Source organism: Geotrypetes seraphini, chromosome 8, assembly GCF_902459505.1.
Source record: "Geotrypetes seraphini chromosome 8, aGeoSer1.1, whole genome shotgun sequence".
Classification (NCBI taxonomy): domain Eukaryota; kingdom Metazoa; phylum Chordata; class Amphibia; order Gymnophiona; family Dermophiidae; genus Geotrypetes; species Geotrypetes seraphini.
Genome location: NC_047091.1, coordinates 26,658,601 through 26,674,663, shown reverse-complemented (window position 1 = coordinate 26,674,663; position 16,063 = coordinate 26,658,601). Strand labels below are relative to the sequence as shown.

The following is a 16,063-nucleotide window of genomic DNA, read 5'->3' as shown; positions in this document are numbered from 1 at the left end:
CTTTCCTAGCCCCACCCCTGCCTCTCTGTCCTTCAGAAGAGGAGACACAAATGTTAAGCCCAGATAAGGTAATATATAGAAATAAAACAAAACAAAATCTTTGTTTGGATTTATATCCCATCCTCCCCACAGAGCTTAGAACAGATTACAGTTTAACATTCACAGTGTTACAATGAGACGTTCATAGGGTTACAATAAACATTAGGAATTGAATGAGCTTAGCATAGATATTATGGATGTGACAAGATACCCCACCTGTGCATTAACACAGCTACTACAGCATTTCATTCAAACCCTGAGAGCAAGTAATGGAGGAGCAGATGAATCTGGACATGGAAAGCTTTCGCTGCGGTCACATTCAAAGCCAAGTATCTGAGCAGGAGAGTATGAGGGCAGACCAGGCCCTTATCCAGACACCATCAGAAGAGCAAAAACACCCTTCAAACGTTATTCGGACAGCTATTCAGATAGTGGCGATGATGCATCCTACATACTCTGGATATTTCATGCCAATTGCTACCCAGACAGAAATGCTGAATATTCATGATTTATTTAAATGTTGTAGACATAGCCATCCAACTTGAGAAATACTTCAGCACACTGAAACCTATTGCTCAAACTCTTAAAAAAAGCTACATCCTGTAACACTAGGGCTTAAAAAAATCTTACCTCCAATAATTTATATAAGTTGACAATCTGTCTTTTTTCTTCTTCTTTTGCAGGTATTTCCATTTCTTTAAAATGCACATATCGATTATACACAGCCTGAAATAAGACACATCCACATCAGTATAAAATCTTACAAGTATTCAAAAACCTTCTGTCTTTCTCCAAGAGGTACCTTCAGCTCCATAGGGTTCTGTGGGAAGGACCTATCCGACATAAGCATTATGTGTTGTCTGATCCATTCAATGAAGGCATCCACTCTGTTCCGATATTCAAGCCACCTGGAATCTACTTCCTAAAGAAGAGAAAAACCAATTCCATGACCACATATTTCTGCATGGGAGACCCGGTCTCAAATACAGTAACCAGGCAGCCGAGCCTCACGAGACTAAGTCCAACCACAGAATAGTTAGCCGAAGTAAAGCTGCAGCACCATCTCTGGTGTCATCAGATGGCAACATTTCTGTAACGATGCTCTGACGGAAGGATTTAAAGAGCCTAGCATCCCTTTCTCTGAGCTGCAAGTTGCATGAGAAAGCAACAGTCAAGGGGGAGGAGGGGATAGCGGAGAGCAAAGACAACGAAGAGGAATAAGGTTAAAGTGCAGAGATGAAGCTCTCAACTCCAAACTGCACCGGGTTATAACAGACATAAGCTGCACATTGCACAGTAAACGGAGAAATAAAGCTGGAACACAATGTAACACCTTGGAAGGAATTGCTTACTATAGCACTGATCCCATCTGATCCCTCAGGCACTTTGGGGAAGGCGTCATAAATAGAAGACACGTAAGTGATGACAGACTTTTCGTCAGGTGATGGAACATCCACATCTGGAAAGACAGAAAAACGCACCCGAAATCAGTAAGAGAATGTTCAGCTGGCTCCAGACCGTACTCGGTCACTGATCCAAGTTGCCCACTGTTTAACCTTTGGGTACCAAAGCCTTGCTACAATTGAAGAAATCCAAAATGATGACTGCTACCTTGTGCCTGGCCACTTGCTGTGACCTTTCACATTTGATACCCTGCCTGCTTAGGTGCTACCTCCTTCTGTATGAATACCAAATATTTTTTTTTGTTTTCCTTGAATTATCATAGAACTATAAAGATACACCAAATGGACAGTCTAACCAAGGCAAACAAAACACAAGTCAGAGGTTTGCATGATGGGAAAGGACCAGAAGGGAACTGGAAGGCAACCAAAAGCAACAACTATTTAATCTAAATGGTGAATCAGCCAGAAATTAAACGTCTAATCCAGAAAAGTAGATAAAGGAGTGTCTGAAAGATGGGAGGGAAGATAGTATGGCAATTTTGTTTTAGTTTATTACAGGGAGTCCCCAGGTAAAGAACGTCCAACTTACGAACTGGGATCCTGCCTCTCACTTCCTGGGCCAACACATCCCCTCTTCCTCCTCCCTTCTGTGTCTCAACATGCCCCTAGTCGTCCTTCACTCCGTTCTGCATCCCAAATTCATGCCTCCCTCCCTCTCACAGGTGCTTACCTCCACTGGTTGGCTGCCTCCTCCCAGCTGCACTTCTCTTCACAAAGCCATAAGCAGCAACTCCTGCACGCGGCTGACCTGAAATCCTTACCACTGACATCAGAGAGAAGGCTTCTGGGTCAGCCGCAGGCCGCGTGTGGGAAACACGGGTGCAGCTTGGCGAAGAGAAGTGTGGCTGGGAGGATGCAGCTGGCCAGCGGTGGTAAACATCAACAGATAAAGAGGGAGAGAGGGAGGGAGGCACGAATTTGAGACGCAGAACAGAGGGAAGGACGAGGGTTGCATTGGGACAGGAAGGGAGGTGCGTTGACACAGGAAGGGAGAAGCAGGGTAGCACTGGGACACAGAAGGAAGGGAGGGAGCACAAACTCCGGACAAAAGATGGAAGGAAAGAAGAAAGGAGGGAGGGAACATAAACCTGGGACACAGAATGGAGGGAGGGAGGGAGCATGAACTTGGGACATAGGATAGAAAAATGAAGGGGATGAGGGAAAAAGAGGAATAGAAAGGGAGAATTGTTGGGCATGGGTGTCTGAGTGAGAGGGAAAGGGAGATGTTGCACATGGGGAAAAGAAGAAAGAGGAGAATTGTTGGGCGGAGGGAGAAAGAAATATTGGACATGGTGGTGGGAAAAAAACGAGGTAGAGATGCATGGAGAAGAGAGAGATGAGAAGGAGAAATGTCGATGTGGTGGTGGAGAGGGAACAATGGGATGGATGAAGAATGAAAATGTAAACCTCCTCTCTTTTCTTTCTATTTGAACTACAGTATTTTATTTTGAAGACTGTTTCTCTAATGTTTTTATAGACTGTTTACGGTACAGGATCCAAGTTACATACAAATTCAACTTAAGAATGGTTTAGAAAAATGGAACTCCTTCTTAACCCAGGGACTGCCTGTATTTGATACTAAGCCTTTCATTCAACTTTTGGATAACTATCCCTTCATTTGAGAGAGTCAGAGGTAAAGTTTATCAAATTTGCTATGAACATTTAGGAACAGATGCAACAATTTCACTGATGACAGTAGCTTCTAGTAGTTGGATAAAGTTCTGAGATCAAAGATGCTACCGCGATTCAGTTTGTGCGAAAGGGACTACTTGGGGGTTTTATTGTTCAGTTTATGAAAATCAAACACAATGGCTATTTTAGAAACATAGAAATAGCAACATTTACTAGTGTATATGGAACACACAAAGACATCAGGAAGCTGCTATTTAATAATAATTATCTAATATAATAAAACCCTAAGCGCGCATGCGTACTCTTACCTGCGTGTTCCATTTTCCGTGAGCTGTAGGGCCCCCCAGCAAGAGTGCACGCTTCTACTCCCTCACTCCCTCCTTCACTGTAAGTTCGCCACTGTCGTCGCCCCCTACCCCCGTGCACCCTTTCCCGGCACACACAAAACCCCATTGACCCTCCCACCGCGAGATGCACAAACCTCCCGGCTCCAGTAGCAGCCGCATCACACTAAAGACGCTGCTTTGCGGCCTTCCCATGCTCTGATTTCCTCTGCCGCGTCTCTGATGACATCATCAGAGACGCCAGCAGAGGAAATCAGAGCATGGGAAGGCCGCAAAGCAGCGTCTTTAGTGTGATGCGGCCACTGCTTGAGACAGTAGGCTTGACGGTCGTCTCACGGTGGGAGGGTCAGTGGGGTCGGCTGCACGGCGGCGATAGTGGCGGGGGGGAGAGGGTTCTACTGCACAGGGGAATGGCTGGAAGGCAGGTTGGCTTCAGAGGGTGCGGGAGGGACAAAGTATGGAAGGCAGTGAGGGGAGCAGGGAAGAGGTGCTGCTGGACCTGGGGAGCAGGGAAGAGGGACCAGGGGAGCAGAAAAGAGGTTCTGCTGGATAGGAGGAGCAGGAAAGAGGGACCAGGGAGCAGGGAAGAGGTGCTGCTGGACCAGGGGCGCAGGGAAGAGGTGCTGCTGGACTGAGGGAGAAAGGAAGATGGTCAGGGGAGCAGGAAAGAGGTGCTTCTGGATAGGGGGAGCAGGAAAGAGGGACCGGGGAGCAGGGAAGAGGTGCTGCTGCTGCTGGCGGGGGGGGGGAACAGAGAGTTCTACTGCACAGGGGGATGGCATGCAGGCAAGCTGGCTTTAGAGGGTGGGGGTGGGACAAAGTCTGGAAGGCAGTGAGGGGGAGCAGGGAAGAGGTGCTGCTGGACTAGGGGAGCAGGGAAGAGATGCTGCTGGACAGGGGGAGCAGGGAAGAGGGACAGGGGGAGCACGGAAGAGGTGCTACTGCACAGAGAAGTAGGTTGGAGGGGGGGAAATGCTGCTGTTACTGCACAGGGAAGTGGAGTGGGGAGGGATATGCTGCTGGTGAGAAAAGGGGGCTGGGGGGGTAAAAATGGGTTTGGAGCTGGGGCTGAAAATAGGGGACATGTGAGGGAAGGAGGCTTTACTAGAACCCGTTAATGTAACGGGCTTAAACACTAGTATAATAATAATAGCTTTATTGATATCTCACTATACCTTACAGTTCAGAGCAGTTTACATCAAGAACATCGACACTTAGCAAGAAAAAACAATAACATAGCGAAGAATAATCAATCACTAAAAATTTAAACAAATTTATCAAATAAGTGAGTTTTCAATGATCTTCTAAACGAAGTAGATCTCTCAAGGTTTACCCTTGGACATTCACACCATTGACATTTTGGGGGGGAAGGGGGAAGGCAGTGTGGTTCAGACAGGACAAATCATCTGCATATGTAATCACCATTTCACAATGGAAATAAAAGTTCATGGAGCAAAAGGTCCCTGCTGCTGCTGGGTTCAGTTAGGAGTAAATTTGCCTTAATTCCTCAATGTTTATTTTCACATCTAAACTGAAAATAATAAAAATGGTAGCCTCTGAACTTTGGCATCCCCTGTACATATGTTTGAAATGTGGGCAGGCTATGAACAGACATAACCACACTTTACAAAACACTCTGCATCTGGAATTGAGTAGGTCCCAACCTGGACGTCTCAAATCTAAAGCTTTCATATGAACCACAATGACTATTTCAATCATACATCAAAACAATAAACAAAAAGACGTCCCCATCTAAGCAGTAATAATACACAAAAACAATAACCAGGTCTCTGAATATATGCCTTAAATTCCTAACACCCTATTAAGAGACACTGGGGAAAACTCTGACAATATTTTAAGCTCAAAGCGGTTTCTATGTTCTTTACTAGTTCATGGAAATCTTTACCATGTTCATTTGTTTGTACATTTCAACTGCATACAAATGCACAACAGAGTTGAAGTAATTTATGAACTCTTTCAGCAAAACATTGTATGGTAACGATAACTGAGTTACTGTCATCACTTATCACCAAAACCAGAAATACTTTTGCTGTTTTTTGGGGGGTTTTTTTATTATTATTTATTTATAAATTTCAAATTAACAAATCAAGATGAATCTTGTACAGAAAGTGATTACAACAAAGAAAGCAAAGAATCTCATAAATTTACATAGGAACCAAATATTGTATAATCTCTCAAGTCCACCATATGATCCATGATGTAAAATGAACGGAACTAACAAAGAAATATTAATTGAAGATAATTGGTGCATGGTTAACTGATGTTCAGGCGTCTTACTTTTGCTGTTTTAAGTTTGTCACAGGTAAAATGTTGAAGAACCCTGAAGATGTTTAATGAGAAAATTCATCTGTTATACTGAGAACTACACGGGGACCGTTTACCGCGGTAAACCGTTGTCACCGCAGTAAATCCACAGGAATGGAGACATTTGCAACTGGTTTACCGCAGGAATGGGGACAAGACCTTTTACCGCACCATGGAAACGGTGAAAAGTCTTGCTCCTGTGGTAAAAGAAATTGTGCCCCTGTCAGGCTCGGCATCTCCTCCCCAGCTCTTCTTGGGCCTATTTTACCTTCAGGAGCCAGCCATGCCACAATGAAGACAGAAGGAACTCAAAACCAAAGCCTGAGACCAATGTGATTTGAAGATGTGGAAGGCTGACACAACCTTCAGTACATAAGAACAGAAGAATTGCCGCTGCTGGGTCAGACCAGTGGTCCATTTGTGCCCAGCAGTCCGTTCACGCGGCGGTCCTTAGGTCAAAGACCAGTGCCCTAACTGAGACTAGCTTTACCTGCATACGTTCTGGTTCAGCAGGAAATTGTCTAACTTTATCTTGAATCCCTGGAGGGTGTTTTCCCCTATAACAGCCTCCGGAAGAGCGTTCCAGTTTTCTACCACTCTCTGGGTGAAGAAGAACTTCCTTACGTTTGTACGGAATCTATCCCCTTTTAGCTTTAGAGAATATCCTCTCGTTCTCTCTACCTTGGAGAGGGTGAACAACCTGTCTCTATCTACTAAGTCTATTCCTTTCATTATCTTGAATGTTTTCAAGGGAGAAGAGGCCCAGTTTCTCTAATCTCTCACTGTACGGCAACTTCTCCAGCCCCTTAACCATTTTAGTCACTCTTCTCTGGATCCTTTCGAGCAGTACCGTGTCCTTCTTCATGTACGGTGACCAGTGCTGGACGCAGTATTCCAGGTGGGGGCGTACATTGGCCCGGTACAGCGGCATGATAACCTTCTCCAATCTGCTCGTGAGTGGCACAACTTCAGTAACAGTTTCTCACTAATGTGCGGAGGCATGGCTGTGCCCATGCAAGACCCCAAGGGTTGCTAGCATCTGGAGTTGTTAAATCTCTGTCTGGATCCATCATAAGATCTCTGAGCAGAGGAATGTCATGAGGAATGAAAATTGCCTCTGCCTCCCCAAAAAGGTTGGCGAGATCTACTGTTTGGCAGAGATTTAGAGCAGCGATCCACCACACTGGCCATATGACTGTCTAAGCCTTTACCAAATAGAATTTGTCCTTTGAAGGGCAGTCTGTTCAGAGTGAATTTGGAAGCTAAATTGCATGCCCATTGCCTGATCCAGAGTATCCTGTAGGCCACAAAAGCATACGCCGAAACCTTACTCAGAACTTTGATGATGGCAAAGAGCATCTGCCACATTATGCATCAACTCCAGCACCAGCTGGTGACAGAAGTCCTCCTCCACAGTAGGACTCAGCCTTAGCCTGGTGTGGCAGGCACATGCCAAAATCGAAGCTACAGCTTTAGCTTTAATCCTCAACTAGCACTTCAGATTGCCTCTTAAGAGCAACATCCACTTTGCGATCTTGTGCATCTTTTATCATCACTACCCCCTCGCTAGGGAGGGAGGTATGTTTAGTCTCTTCTGCCACCGTGGAGTCCACCTTCAGACGACTAAACAACTGCTGAAACTCCGGAATCATAGGGTAAAGTTTGGACATCGTTTTTGCCACCTTCCAGAGTTTCCCACTGCTCAGTGACCAGCAAAGTGATATCTTGATGCGCAGGGAAAAAAGATGGTCTGAGCATCTGAGCCACTCATGATTGTACACTGTGAAGTGGATAGCTGCTGGAGCTCCAACTTTAACGCCCTGAGCACATCTGTAATAACATGTGGTATGGTAGCTGACTTGAAAAGCTGCTGCACCAATGTATCATCTCCCTGGTTCAGGGCAACTAACATCTCTTGACTCCCGGTCCCTCACAGGGAACTGGAATCCTCCAGGAAAGCAGCTGAGCCCTGGGACAATAAAGACATGGAGTCTGACCTCCAATCCTCCTCAATTAGGCTGGGAGCCAGCATTCTCCGCTATGGGGAGACCTCCTTCAAACCCGACAAATAAGCTTTCCACAGGAGATTCACAAACTCTGGGGTAAATCCTTGCACAGGTGGCCCCAAAGATCCCAGTATGACCTCAGGTTGGCTTTTCTTGGGTTCTGCAGCTTCCATGAACTTGCATTTCACGCCTTCACTGTTTGAGGACTCCGGGAGGGATTTTCTCCCTACCACTCAGAGCCTCTGTAGTTCCCCTGTTCTAGAAGACTCAGAGGAAGCAAAGCCCAAGGCTCCCAATCCTCCCTTGTATGCCCCATGGTACGCAGAAAACAGACACTCCTCAGCCAACTATCCAATGCAAAACTAGCATGATATGGGGCAGAACAGCCTGAGGAGTCCATCCCAGGTGATTTTGAGCCAAATTGAAGGGTTTTGAGGCAGATGGAGGCTTTAGAAAAAAGACTGTATAAAATCCAAGATGGCCACCGCCAGCAAATTCACGCCAAAAACGGCATGTGGGAGATCCCCTGAAGGTCAAAAAATTAATGGAAAGGGATTTTGGAGGAGGGAGGACACTAGTTTTGCCCCCAGAAATCCTTAAAATTAACTTTTTCAGACACCCTATCTCCCCCCCCCCTATTTTCCTCATAGGGAATAATGGGCTGTACTCTCTGTGCTTTGCTGGTGCCTGTCTGTATGGGGAGGACATTCTGCCTCAAATCCTTGTAAGAAACAGTCCATTACTGAAGATCTTCAAACTGCCGGTCGGATTTACGCCGACTGAGGACTCCACCCCCACAGATCCTCACAGCCAAAGGGATTTATACAGGGGTCCCACAGCCTGTGCTCAAGCCAACGCTACTGAGGTGTTTTTACACTGCTCGTCACTATAACAGTATCTTTTCTCTGCAGCCTACACACGCCTGTCTGAACCACTCAAAACCCTTCTCACCTTCTGAATCCAGCAACCGAGTGACTCCAAGTCTCTCTGCAATCTCAAAAGCCTGTTCCAGATTTTCCTGGTTACTTTGAATGTTTACCTTTTCCATATCTACTAAATCAGGCCTGAAGCAGGAGAGGAAAAAGACAAAAAAGGAAAAGCAATATTAAAAGCATGCAGTGTCCCTTAGAAAAACTAACATCATAGACTTCTGTTCTATACCTGCATTTATGAATCATGGCATTAACAGCATAGACCCCCTATACTTGTGTTCGATACCTGTATCTGTGAATAATGGCATTGAACATTTTCCCGTCACTCCAGCAGGAGCTGAAGTTTGTACACTTGATTCCAGTGTAACCTGCTGTCACTTTCTGAGTCCACAGGAGCAATTTTTCCTTGGCTGACATGTCCCCCGATTCTCCACCCACATAGATATCAGAAATCTGCCATGGGAAACAAAGAAAGAAGACATTATTTAGCAAATCACAATCAGACAGGGGGGGGGGAGTGAAGAAAAGGTTGATCTAGACTAGAGAATGACACGGTGACAAAATTCATCACCGTTCCCATCCCCGCGGATAACCGCGGTAAACAATCTTCATGTCATTCTTTAAGGAGAGAGGGAAGAATCAGAGTACGAATGGCCACAACCACTGACCCTCAAGCTTTGCTTTGAAGAATGGTGGTGTAGAAGGACTGAGGCTGAAATAGACACTAAAAAATGAAATGGGATTATTTCCCGTGGTTATCTGCGGGGACGGGAACGGTGATGAATTTTGTCACCGTGTCATTCTCTAATATAGACATTAGTTTTCTTCTGGTTGAAACAATTCACTGATGAGAGGGATACAATGGATAGAAGCCTAAAGTAGTCAAGTTTCTCAACCTCAGCGTATATTAACCACCTTTTTTAGCCTCAAAAGGATTTTGCTGCATAAAAAGTTGTAATTTTAAAATAGGGTCCCTAATTTATTTTTATTGTATTCTTTTAGAAAATTAGAATCCTACAAAGTATATTTCTAATGGCAACATCAAAATGTCCCTGCGGGTAGGTGGATGAAGGTTTACATTTCTCCAATGAGATGGCTCTGGGCAATCGCTGCTCCATCATATGTAAAATTATATTGTTAGTTTTAAATCTCTCCATGTACATTTCAAAAAGTGTGAAGCAGTTTTACATAAGCCTCACCATACTAAGACAGATTGAACGTCCATCAAGCCCAGTATCCCATTTCCAAATGTAGCCAATCCAGGTCACATTAGCCAGGCAGGATCCCAACAGAGAAAAGCTGCTTGTCCCAGGAAAATCCATCTCTTCTTCCTATCTTAATACCCAAACCTTGTCCTGGAGGCTCCCCAGCCAGTCAGGTTTTCAGGATAGCCACAATGAATTTTCATGAGAGACATTTGCATGCACTGCCTCCAGTGCATGTAAATCCCTCTAATGAAAATTCATTCTGGAGTTTTAACCCTTTCATCAATGATGACACCTGGATCATTTTCTTTTTCTTGAACTGATCAAAGTGCAAACAGTGTAATTGTAGTCATGAGTAAACACTATGACATGACACTTGCTTCCTCTTTCCTTTCCTCTTGCCACCTCCATTAAATTTCTAGGTGTAACATTAGATCGACATCTAACTTTAGAAGACCAAACTGATTTATTGATTAAAAATTGCTTCGCAATCCTTTGGAAACTACGAACAATCAAAAAATATTTTGACTTAACATCGTTTAGACTATTAGTTCAGGCTTGTATTCTATCGATTCTTGACTACTGTAATATAATATATTTAGAGTCTCATAAAAAGATTTGCTATAGATTGCGTTTAATACAAAATACGGCGGTTCGTTTGATTTTTGGGCTTAAAAAGTTTGACCATTTAAATCCTTTCTATCAATGGCTGCATTGGTTGCATTTGTTTTAAGGCATTGTTTGGCTTAGCTCCCAATTATCTATCCTCGCAGTTTAAACTATATAATTCTACTAGGAATACTTGAAACAATAACATGTTATGTATCCATCTGTAAAATGGATGTTTGCTTTTCAGGCAGGGAAAATGAATTCTTGGCCGAGTTCCCTTATTTGAAAAATTGTGAAATCAGATGTATTTCTAGTTCACTTTTGATATACTTCACTGAATGTAAGAATAAAGTTTATTTGCCCCTAGAGTGGGCAAGAATCTATTTTATCTATCTAATCTAATCTTCCATTTGTGTATCGCAGGCTCAAGGCGACAGATCAAGGAGGAAGGGGGAAAGTAATAGGCTAGGGCAGTGTTTTTCAACCTTCTTACACCTATGGACCGGCAGAAATAAAAGAATTATTCTGTGGACCGGTGGTTGAAGAAACTGGGCTAAGTCGTGGGCCAGACCCCGCCCATCTCTACCTAATCTCCACCCCAGACCCCACCCCCATAATAGTACTAATTGCACCTTGCACCTCCCGTGCCTCATCTGGAAGCCTTCCCTCTGACATTGCAACGTCAGAGAGAAGGTTTCCGGTTCAGGTGCAGGATGCCCGTAGGAGCCACTGCCCGTGGCTTTGTGCACTGAATCAGTTAGGAAGAGGGAGCTGGCTCAAAGATAACGCCGCATCGATCGCACCGTGGACCGACGGTTCAAGAACACTGTTTTGGGCATGATGCACATGCTGGCCCTGTGGACTGGCAGGAAATTTCTGTGGACCGGCACTGGTCCATGGACCGGTGGTTGAAGAACACTGGGCTAGGGGGTATGGAGAAAATAAGAGAGGGGACCCAGAAGACTGTTAATTGTCAAAGAGGTGAGTTTTCAGGTTTTTCTGAATGTAGTGTAGTTTGTCTCTGTCCTGATAACTTCTGGAAATAACACAGAATGACAGGTGAACATCTGTCAAAGGAAGATCATTTATTTAACAATTATAATCAGGGAACTTAAACAATGGAGTGCTTTTGAAATTAGGATAATGAAATGTTTTGGAGCAAGCACAAAAAGACCCTCTCGGGTCCTTCAAATATAAACAATTAGTGTCACTGAACTATAATGGCACAAGAGGCAGCCTATGAGTTAAATGACTACGAACTATTCTCAAACCTCATTTAACTATGCTAGAAAAAGAAGAGGAGAATACATGAGAGCTAAGTTAGTCCAAGGAAAAGATGAAATGAACCCAGTACTGACCATTCCTAGGGCAGCCTTCCCCTCGTCACAGGAGCTTTTCTGACCCAACCGCTTCCTGTAGCCAGGGGACTGCTTTATGCTGGCAGATGAGGCTCCTGACTGCAGAGCATGCTGGCTGGGATCCGATGGTGTCTCTTTAAAGTCATAGCCATCCTGTTCTTCCACCAGTGGTGAGAGAATCGACAGCTCCTCCATTCCAGCACTAACAAACCAGGAACTTGTCCACATGGCCTTCAAACTACCTTCAGGTTCTTCCACCCACTGATCCCCAAGTCCTAGATTTGTATCCCGAGTAATCTGGAAATCTTTCTGCACAGGCTGCATCATAGCCCTGAGAGAAGAAACATTCTCCATTCTGCAGTCCGCCACTCCACTTAGAGCTCTCCAGTACTCTCGTTTGACTGGGTTATCCAGAATGTGCACGGTGACAGTCATCCCCTCTTCTAGCACCTGAGCTTTCTGCAGCTCCCCATGGACTTTCCCCGTCACTCGCACAAGGAGGCCCCGACCCCTGGACTGCAGCTCAGCAACACAAGGAGGAAGCAAGGCAGTATGAGCAAGGTCGTCATCCTCCCTCTCTCTCAGGGCTTGCGTCTGCTGTTCAGCACCACAACAGGGATGCAAAGAGCTCTGAGCAATGTCCATTTCCAATGCTTCTTCCTGTACTGAGAACAGGGCTCGGGTCTGCTGCTCGACACCCTGAGGAGGGTGACGGAAGGCTTGAATGAGGTCTGCTTGTAATGTTTCTCCATGCACTGGGATAAGGGCTGGGGCCTGCAGCTCAGCCTCAGCAAAGGGACTCCAGGTGGTCTCGCTGACATGATCTTCCCATGCTTCATCCTGCATTAGTCCTGCTTTGAATTTCTTAAATGCTTCAATATCCTTTGCATTGTCCATTCCATCATTTGGGACTGCCTCCGGCATGTTTTTCTTCTTCTCTTTTCGTTTCCGTTTCAGACAGCCCCTGTGCTTCAGGGACAGAGGAGATTTTGCATGCTCAGCTGAATCCTTTGCTTCTTTAACACACCCCAAAGAGTGGCCCATATCTCCTTTTCAGCAGGGCAGCTGGAAAATAGTAGCAGACTTCCGGCTGATTAGATGCACCCTGGAAAATGTGCATTATTCACAATTTCTGTCTCTCCGTTCCCTGACAAGCAAGCATGACTCAGCCATCTTCTATCTTGCTAACTGGAAGCTGCAACAAGCAGAGAATTCAAAGCATTTCACTGCAGAACAGAAATCACTTGACCTCAAAGCAGAGAGAGTGAGTCGGGATTGGCTGAAGCTTTTTTCTGGAAATAAGCAGCATCTTCTTAAGCTAATGGGAGAGCAAGAGCGAGCATGGACGGAGAACGAGCTCCTCCACAAGCACTGCACACAGTTTTACCCTACAGACACTTATCAAGCCTGAAAAATAAAGCCTTAGAGAGAATATCGACATGTGTTACTGATTGAACCAAAAAGATTCCCCTAAAGTGGTCTACGGCAGGTAAAGCTTAACATACATTTTGTTAACCGCATAACAATAGTAAAATGAGCAAACATCAAACGACCATGAAACAGCATCAAAAAGAAGCCGAAATTCAAACAGAGATACAGAATCAAACCAGTGAAACACATTAGAACATTCAAACAACCGAGATGGTCCTAAGGCTTTACTAAAGACGAAAGGCCAACCTCAAGGCATGTATTCAAGGCTTTCACGGTCTCGAGTTAGACGGAGCCCCTCTGGGAGTAAATTCCAGAGCTTGGGGGCTATTTCGCACTTTTCAGCTCCTGCAAAAGGCTCATGTGGTCAGTCAATCTCTGTCCTAGTCTCCCGTTTACCATCATTTCTATTGGAAAACGTCTCTGTCAGATTCCAGCTATGTACATTTTGTAACCTGCCCAGAGCCTTTTGGCACCCTCTATAGGAAATTTCACATTTCAACGTATTTGATATACCTGCAACCAATAAAAATGGCCAAGCGGTTTACAACAAACTAAAATCATAAGAAGAGAAAAAGACTGAAGGAAGGTGATCAATGATATTCCTAAGATAGGAGGTAGTATAAAGTCAGCATTAAAGGCTTTGGCCAAGCATTAAGTGAAAGGGAAGCCAACATCCAGTCATGAGCTTTAAGGTAGCTTTGAACATTAAAGGAAGCTTCTGATCAGAGTTTTAGAGGAGAGTGGAAGGGGAGGAAAAAAGTGCTACTGAGGTCCCAAAAGAAGGGGAGCAAAGCCAGTGTGAAAGGAAGGAGGCATGAACGAAACGTGCTGCCTGAGTATGGGAGGAGGAGAAGGTGTGTATGAAGCGTGCTCCCCGAGTATGGGAGGAGGAGTGTACGAAGCGCGCTGCCCGAGTATGGGAGGAGGAGAAGGCGTGTACGAAGCGCGCTGCCCGAGTATGGGAGGAGAAGGAGGCGTGAACAAAGCGCGCTACCCAAGTATGGGAGGAGGAGATGGTGTGTACGAAGCGCACTGCCCAAGTATGGGAGGAGGAGGAGGCGTGTACGAAGTGCGCTGCCCAAATATGGGAGGAGAAGGAGGCGTGTACGAAGCACGCTGCCCGTGTATGGGAGGGGAAGGAGGCGTGAACGAAGCTCACTGTAGGTCTATTTACCCCTCACAAGGAGGCTCACAGGTCTAAGCAGTCCTGCAGGTCTGGCAACTGTGTTACTATGAGAGGGCATGGAGAAGGTCTCAGTGCAGGAAGTAAAAAGAGACGTAGAATAGAGAGTGAAATACTCACGTGGATTAAAAACTGGCTGGTGGATAGGAAACAGAGGGTGGGGGTAAATGGACAATATTCGGACTGGAAAAGCGTCACCAGTGGGGTGCCGCAGGGCTCGGTGCTTGGACCCGTGCTCTTCAACATATTCATAAACGATCTGGAAATTGGTACGAAGAGTGAGGTGATTAAATTTGCAGACGATACAAAGTTATTCAAAGTAGTGAAGACGCAGGCAGATTGCGAACATCTGCAGCGTGACATAAACACGCTCGAGAAATGGGCAGCAACATGGCAAATGAGGTTCAACGTGGATAAGTGTAAGGTGATGCATGTCGTAACAAAAATCTCACACGCGAATACAAGATAAACTAAACTAAACTAAACCTTAGGTTTGTATACCGCGCCATCTCCGCAAGCGTAGAGCTCAGCACGGTTTATAGAATTAGGATAGAAAGGAATTCCAGAAAAGAAGAGTAATAGGAAAGGAACTAAGAGGGTAGAGAGGGGTCAAGGTACCAGAGATCGGGAGGTGTTAGATTTTTGAAAAGAGCCAAGTTTTCAGGTGTTTGCGGCAGAGTTTGAGGGAGTTTGAATTTCTGAGCGGGGAGGTAAGGTTGTTCCAGAGTTCTGTGATGTCCGGGGTGGTACTTGGAAAGACTCCCCAGGAAAGAGACTTGGGAGTACTAGTCAACAAGTCAATGAAGCCGTCTGTGCAATGTGCGGTGGCGGCGAAAAGGGCGAACAGAATGCTAGGAATGATTAAGAAGGGGATCACAAACAGATCGGAGAAGGTTATCATGTTGCTGTACCGGGCTATGGTATGCCCTCACCTGGAATACTACGTCCAGCACTGGTCACTGTACCTGAAGGAGGACACGGTACTACTTGAAAGGGTCCAGAGAAGAGCGACTAAAATGGTTAAGGGGCTGGAGGAGTTGCCGTACAGTGAGAGATTAGAGAAACTGGGCCTCTTCTCCCTTGAAAAGAGGAGACTGAGAGGGGACATGATCGTAACATTCAAGATAATGAAGGGAGTAGACTTAGTAGACAAAGACAGGTTGTTCACCCTCTCCAAGGTAGAGAGAACAAGAGGGCACTCTCTAAAGTTAAAATGGGATAGATTCCATACAAACGTAAGGAAGTTCTTCTTCACCCAGAGAGTGGTAGAAAACTGGAACGCTCTTCCGGAGGCTGTTATAGGGGAAAACACCCTCCAGGGATTCAAGGCAAAGTTAGACAAGTTTCTGCTGAACTGGAACGTACGCAGGTGAGGCTAGACCCAGGGCACTGGTCCTTGACCTAAGGGCCGCCGCGTAAGCAGACTGCTGGGCACGATGGATCACTGGTCTGACTCAGCAGTGGCAATTCTTATGTTCTTATTTGCTAGATTTTATCACCATCAGGTTTATTGGGATAAAAAACATTACAATAATA

At 45.3% G+C, this 16,063-nt stretch overlaps 1 protein-coding gene across 17 annotated transcripts in view; it reads right to left on the bottom strand.

Annotated features, from left to right (window-relative positions):
* Nucleotides 1–16,063, bottom strand: part of MACF1 (microtubule actin crosslinking factor 1) — a 423,081-nt gene that overhangs the window by 320,454 nt on the left and 86,564 nt on the right. For 11 of the 17 annotated variants that reach the window (XR_004540255.1, XR_004540254.1, XM_033953632.1 and 8 more), the window contains exons 1-6: nucleotides 11,914–12,991; nucleotides 9,028–9,194; nucleotides 8,761–8,873; nucleotides 1,392–1,498; nucleotides 842–961; nucleotides 670–765 (exon numbers count right to left, since the gene is read on the bottom strand). Coding sequence is in view for 15 of the 17 variants with exons in the window: in XM_033953632.1 (XP_033809523.1) it covers nucleotides 670–765; nucleotides 842–961; nucleotides 1,392–1,498; nucleotides 8,761–8,873; nucleotides 9,028–9,194; nucleotides 11,914–12,957 (1,647 nt within the window). In the remaining 2 variants the exon portion in view is untranslated. Of the gene's footprint in view, nucleotides 1–669; nucleotides 766–841; nucleotides 962–1,391; nucleotides 1,499–8,760; nucleotides 8,874–9,027; nucleotides 9,195–11,913; nucleotides 12,992–16,063 lie in introns of those variants that run through there. The other 6 variants (XM_033953642.1, XM_033953648.1, XM_033953649.1 and 3 more) reach the window with 1 other exon arrangement.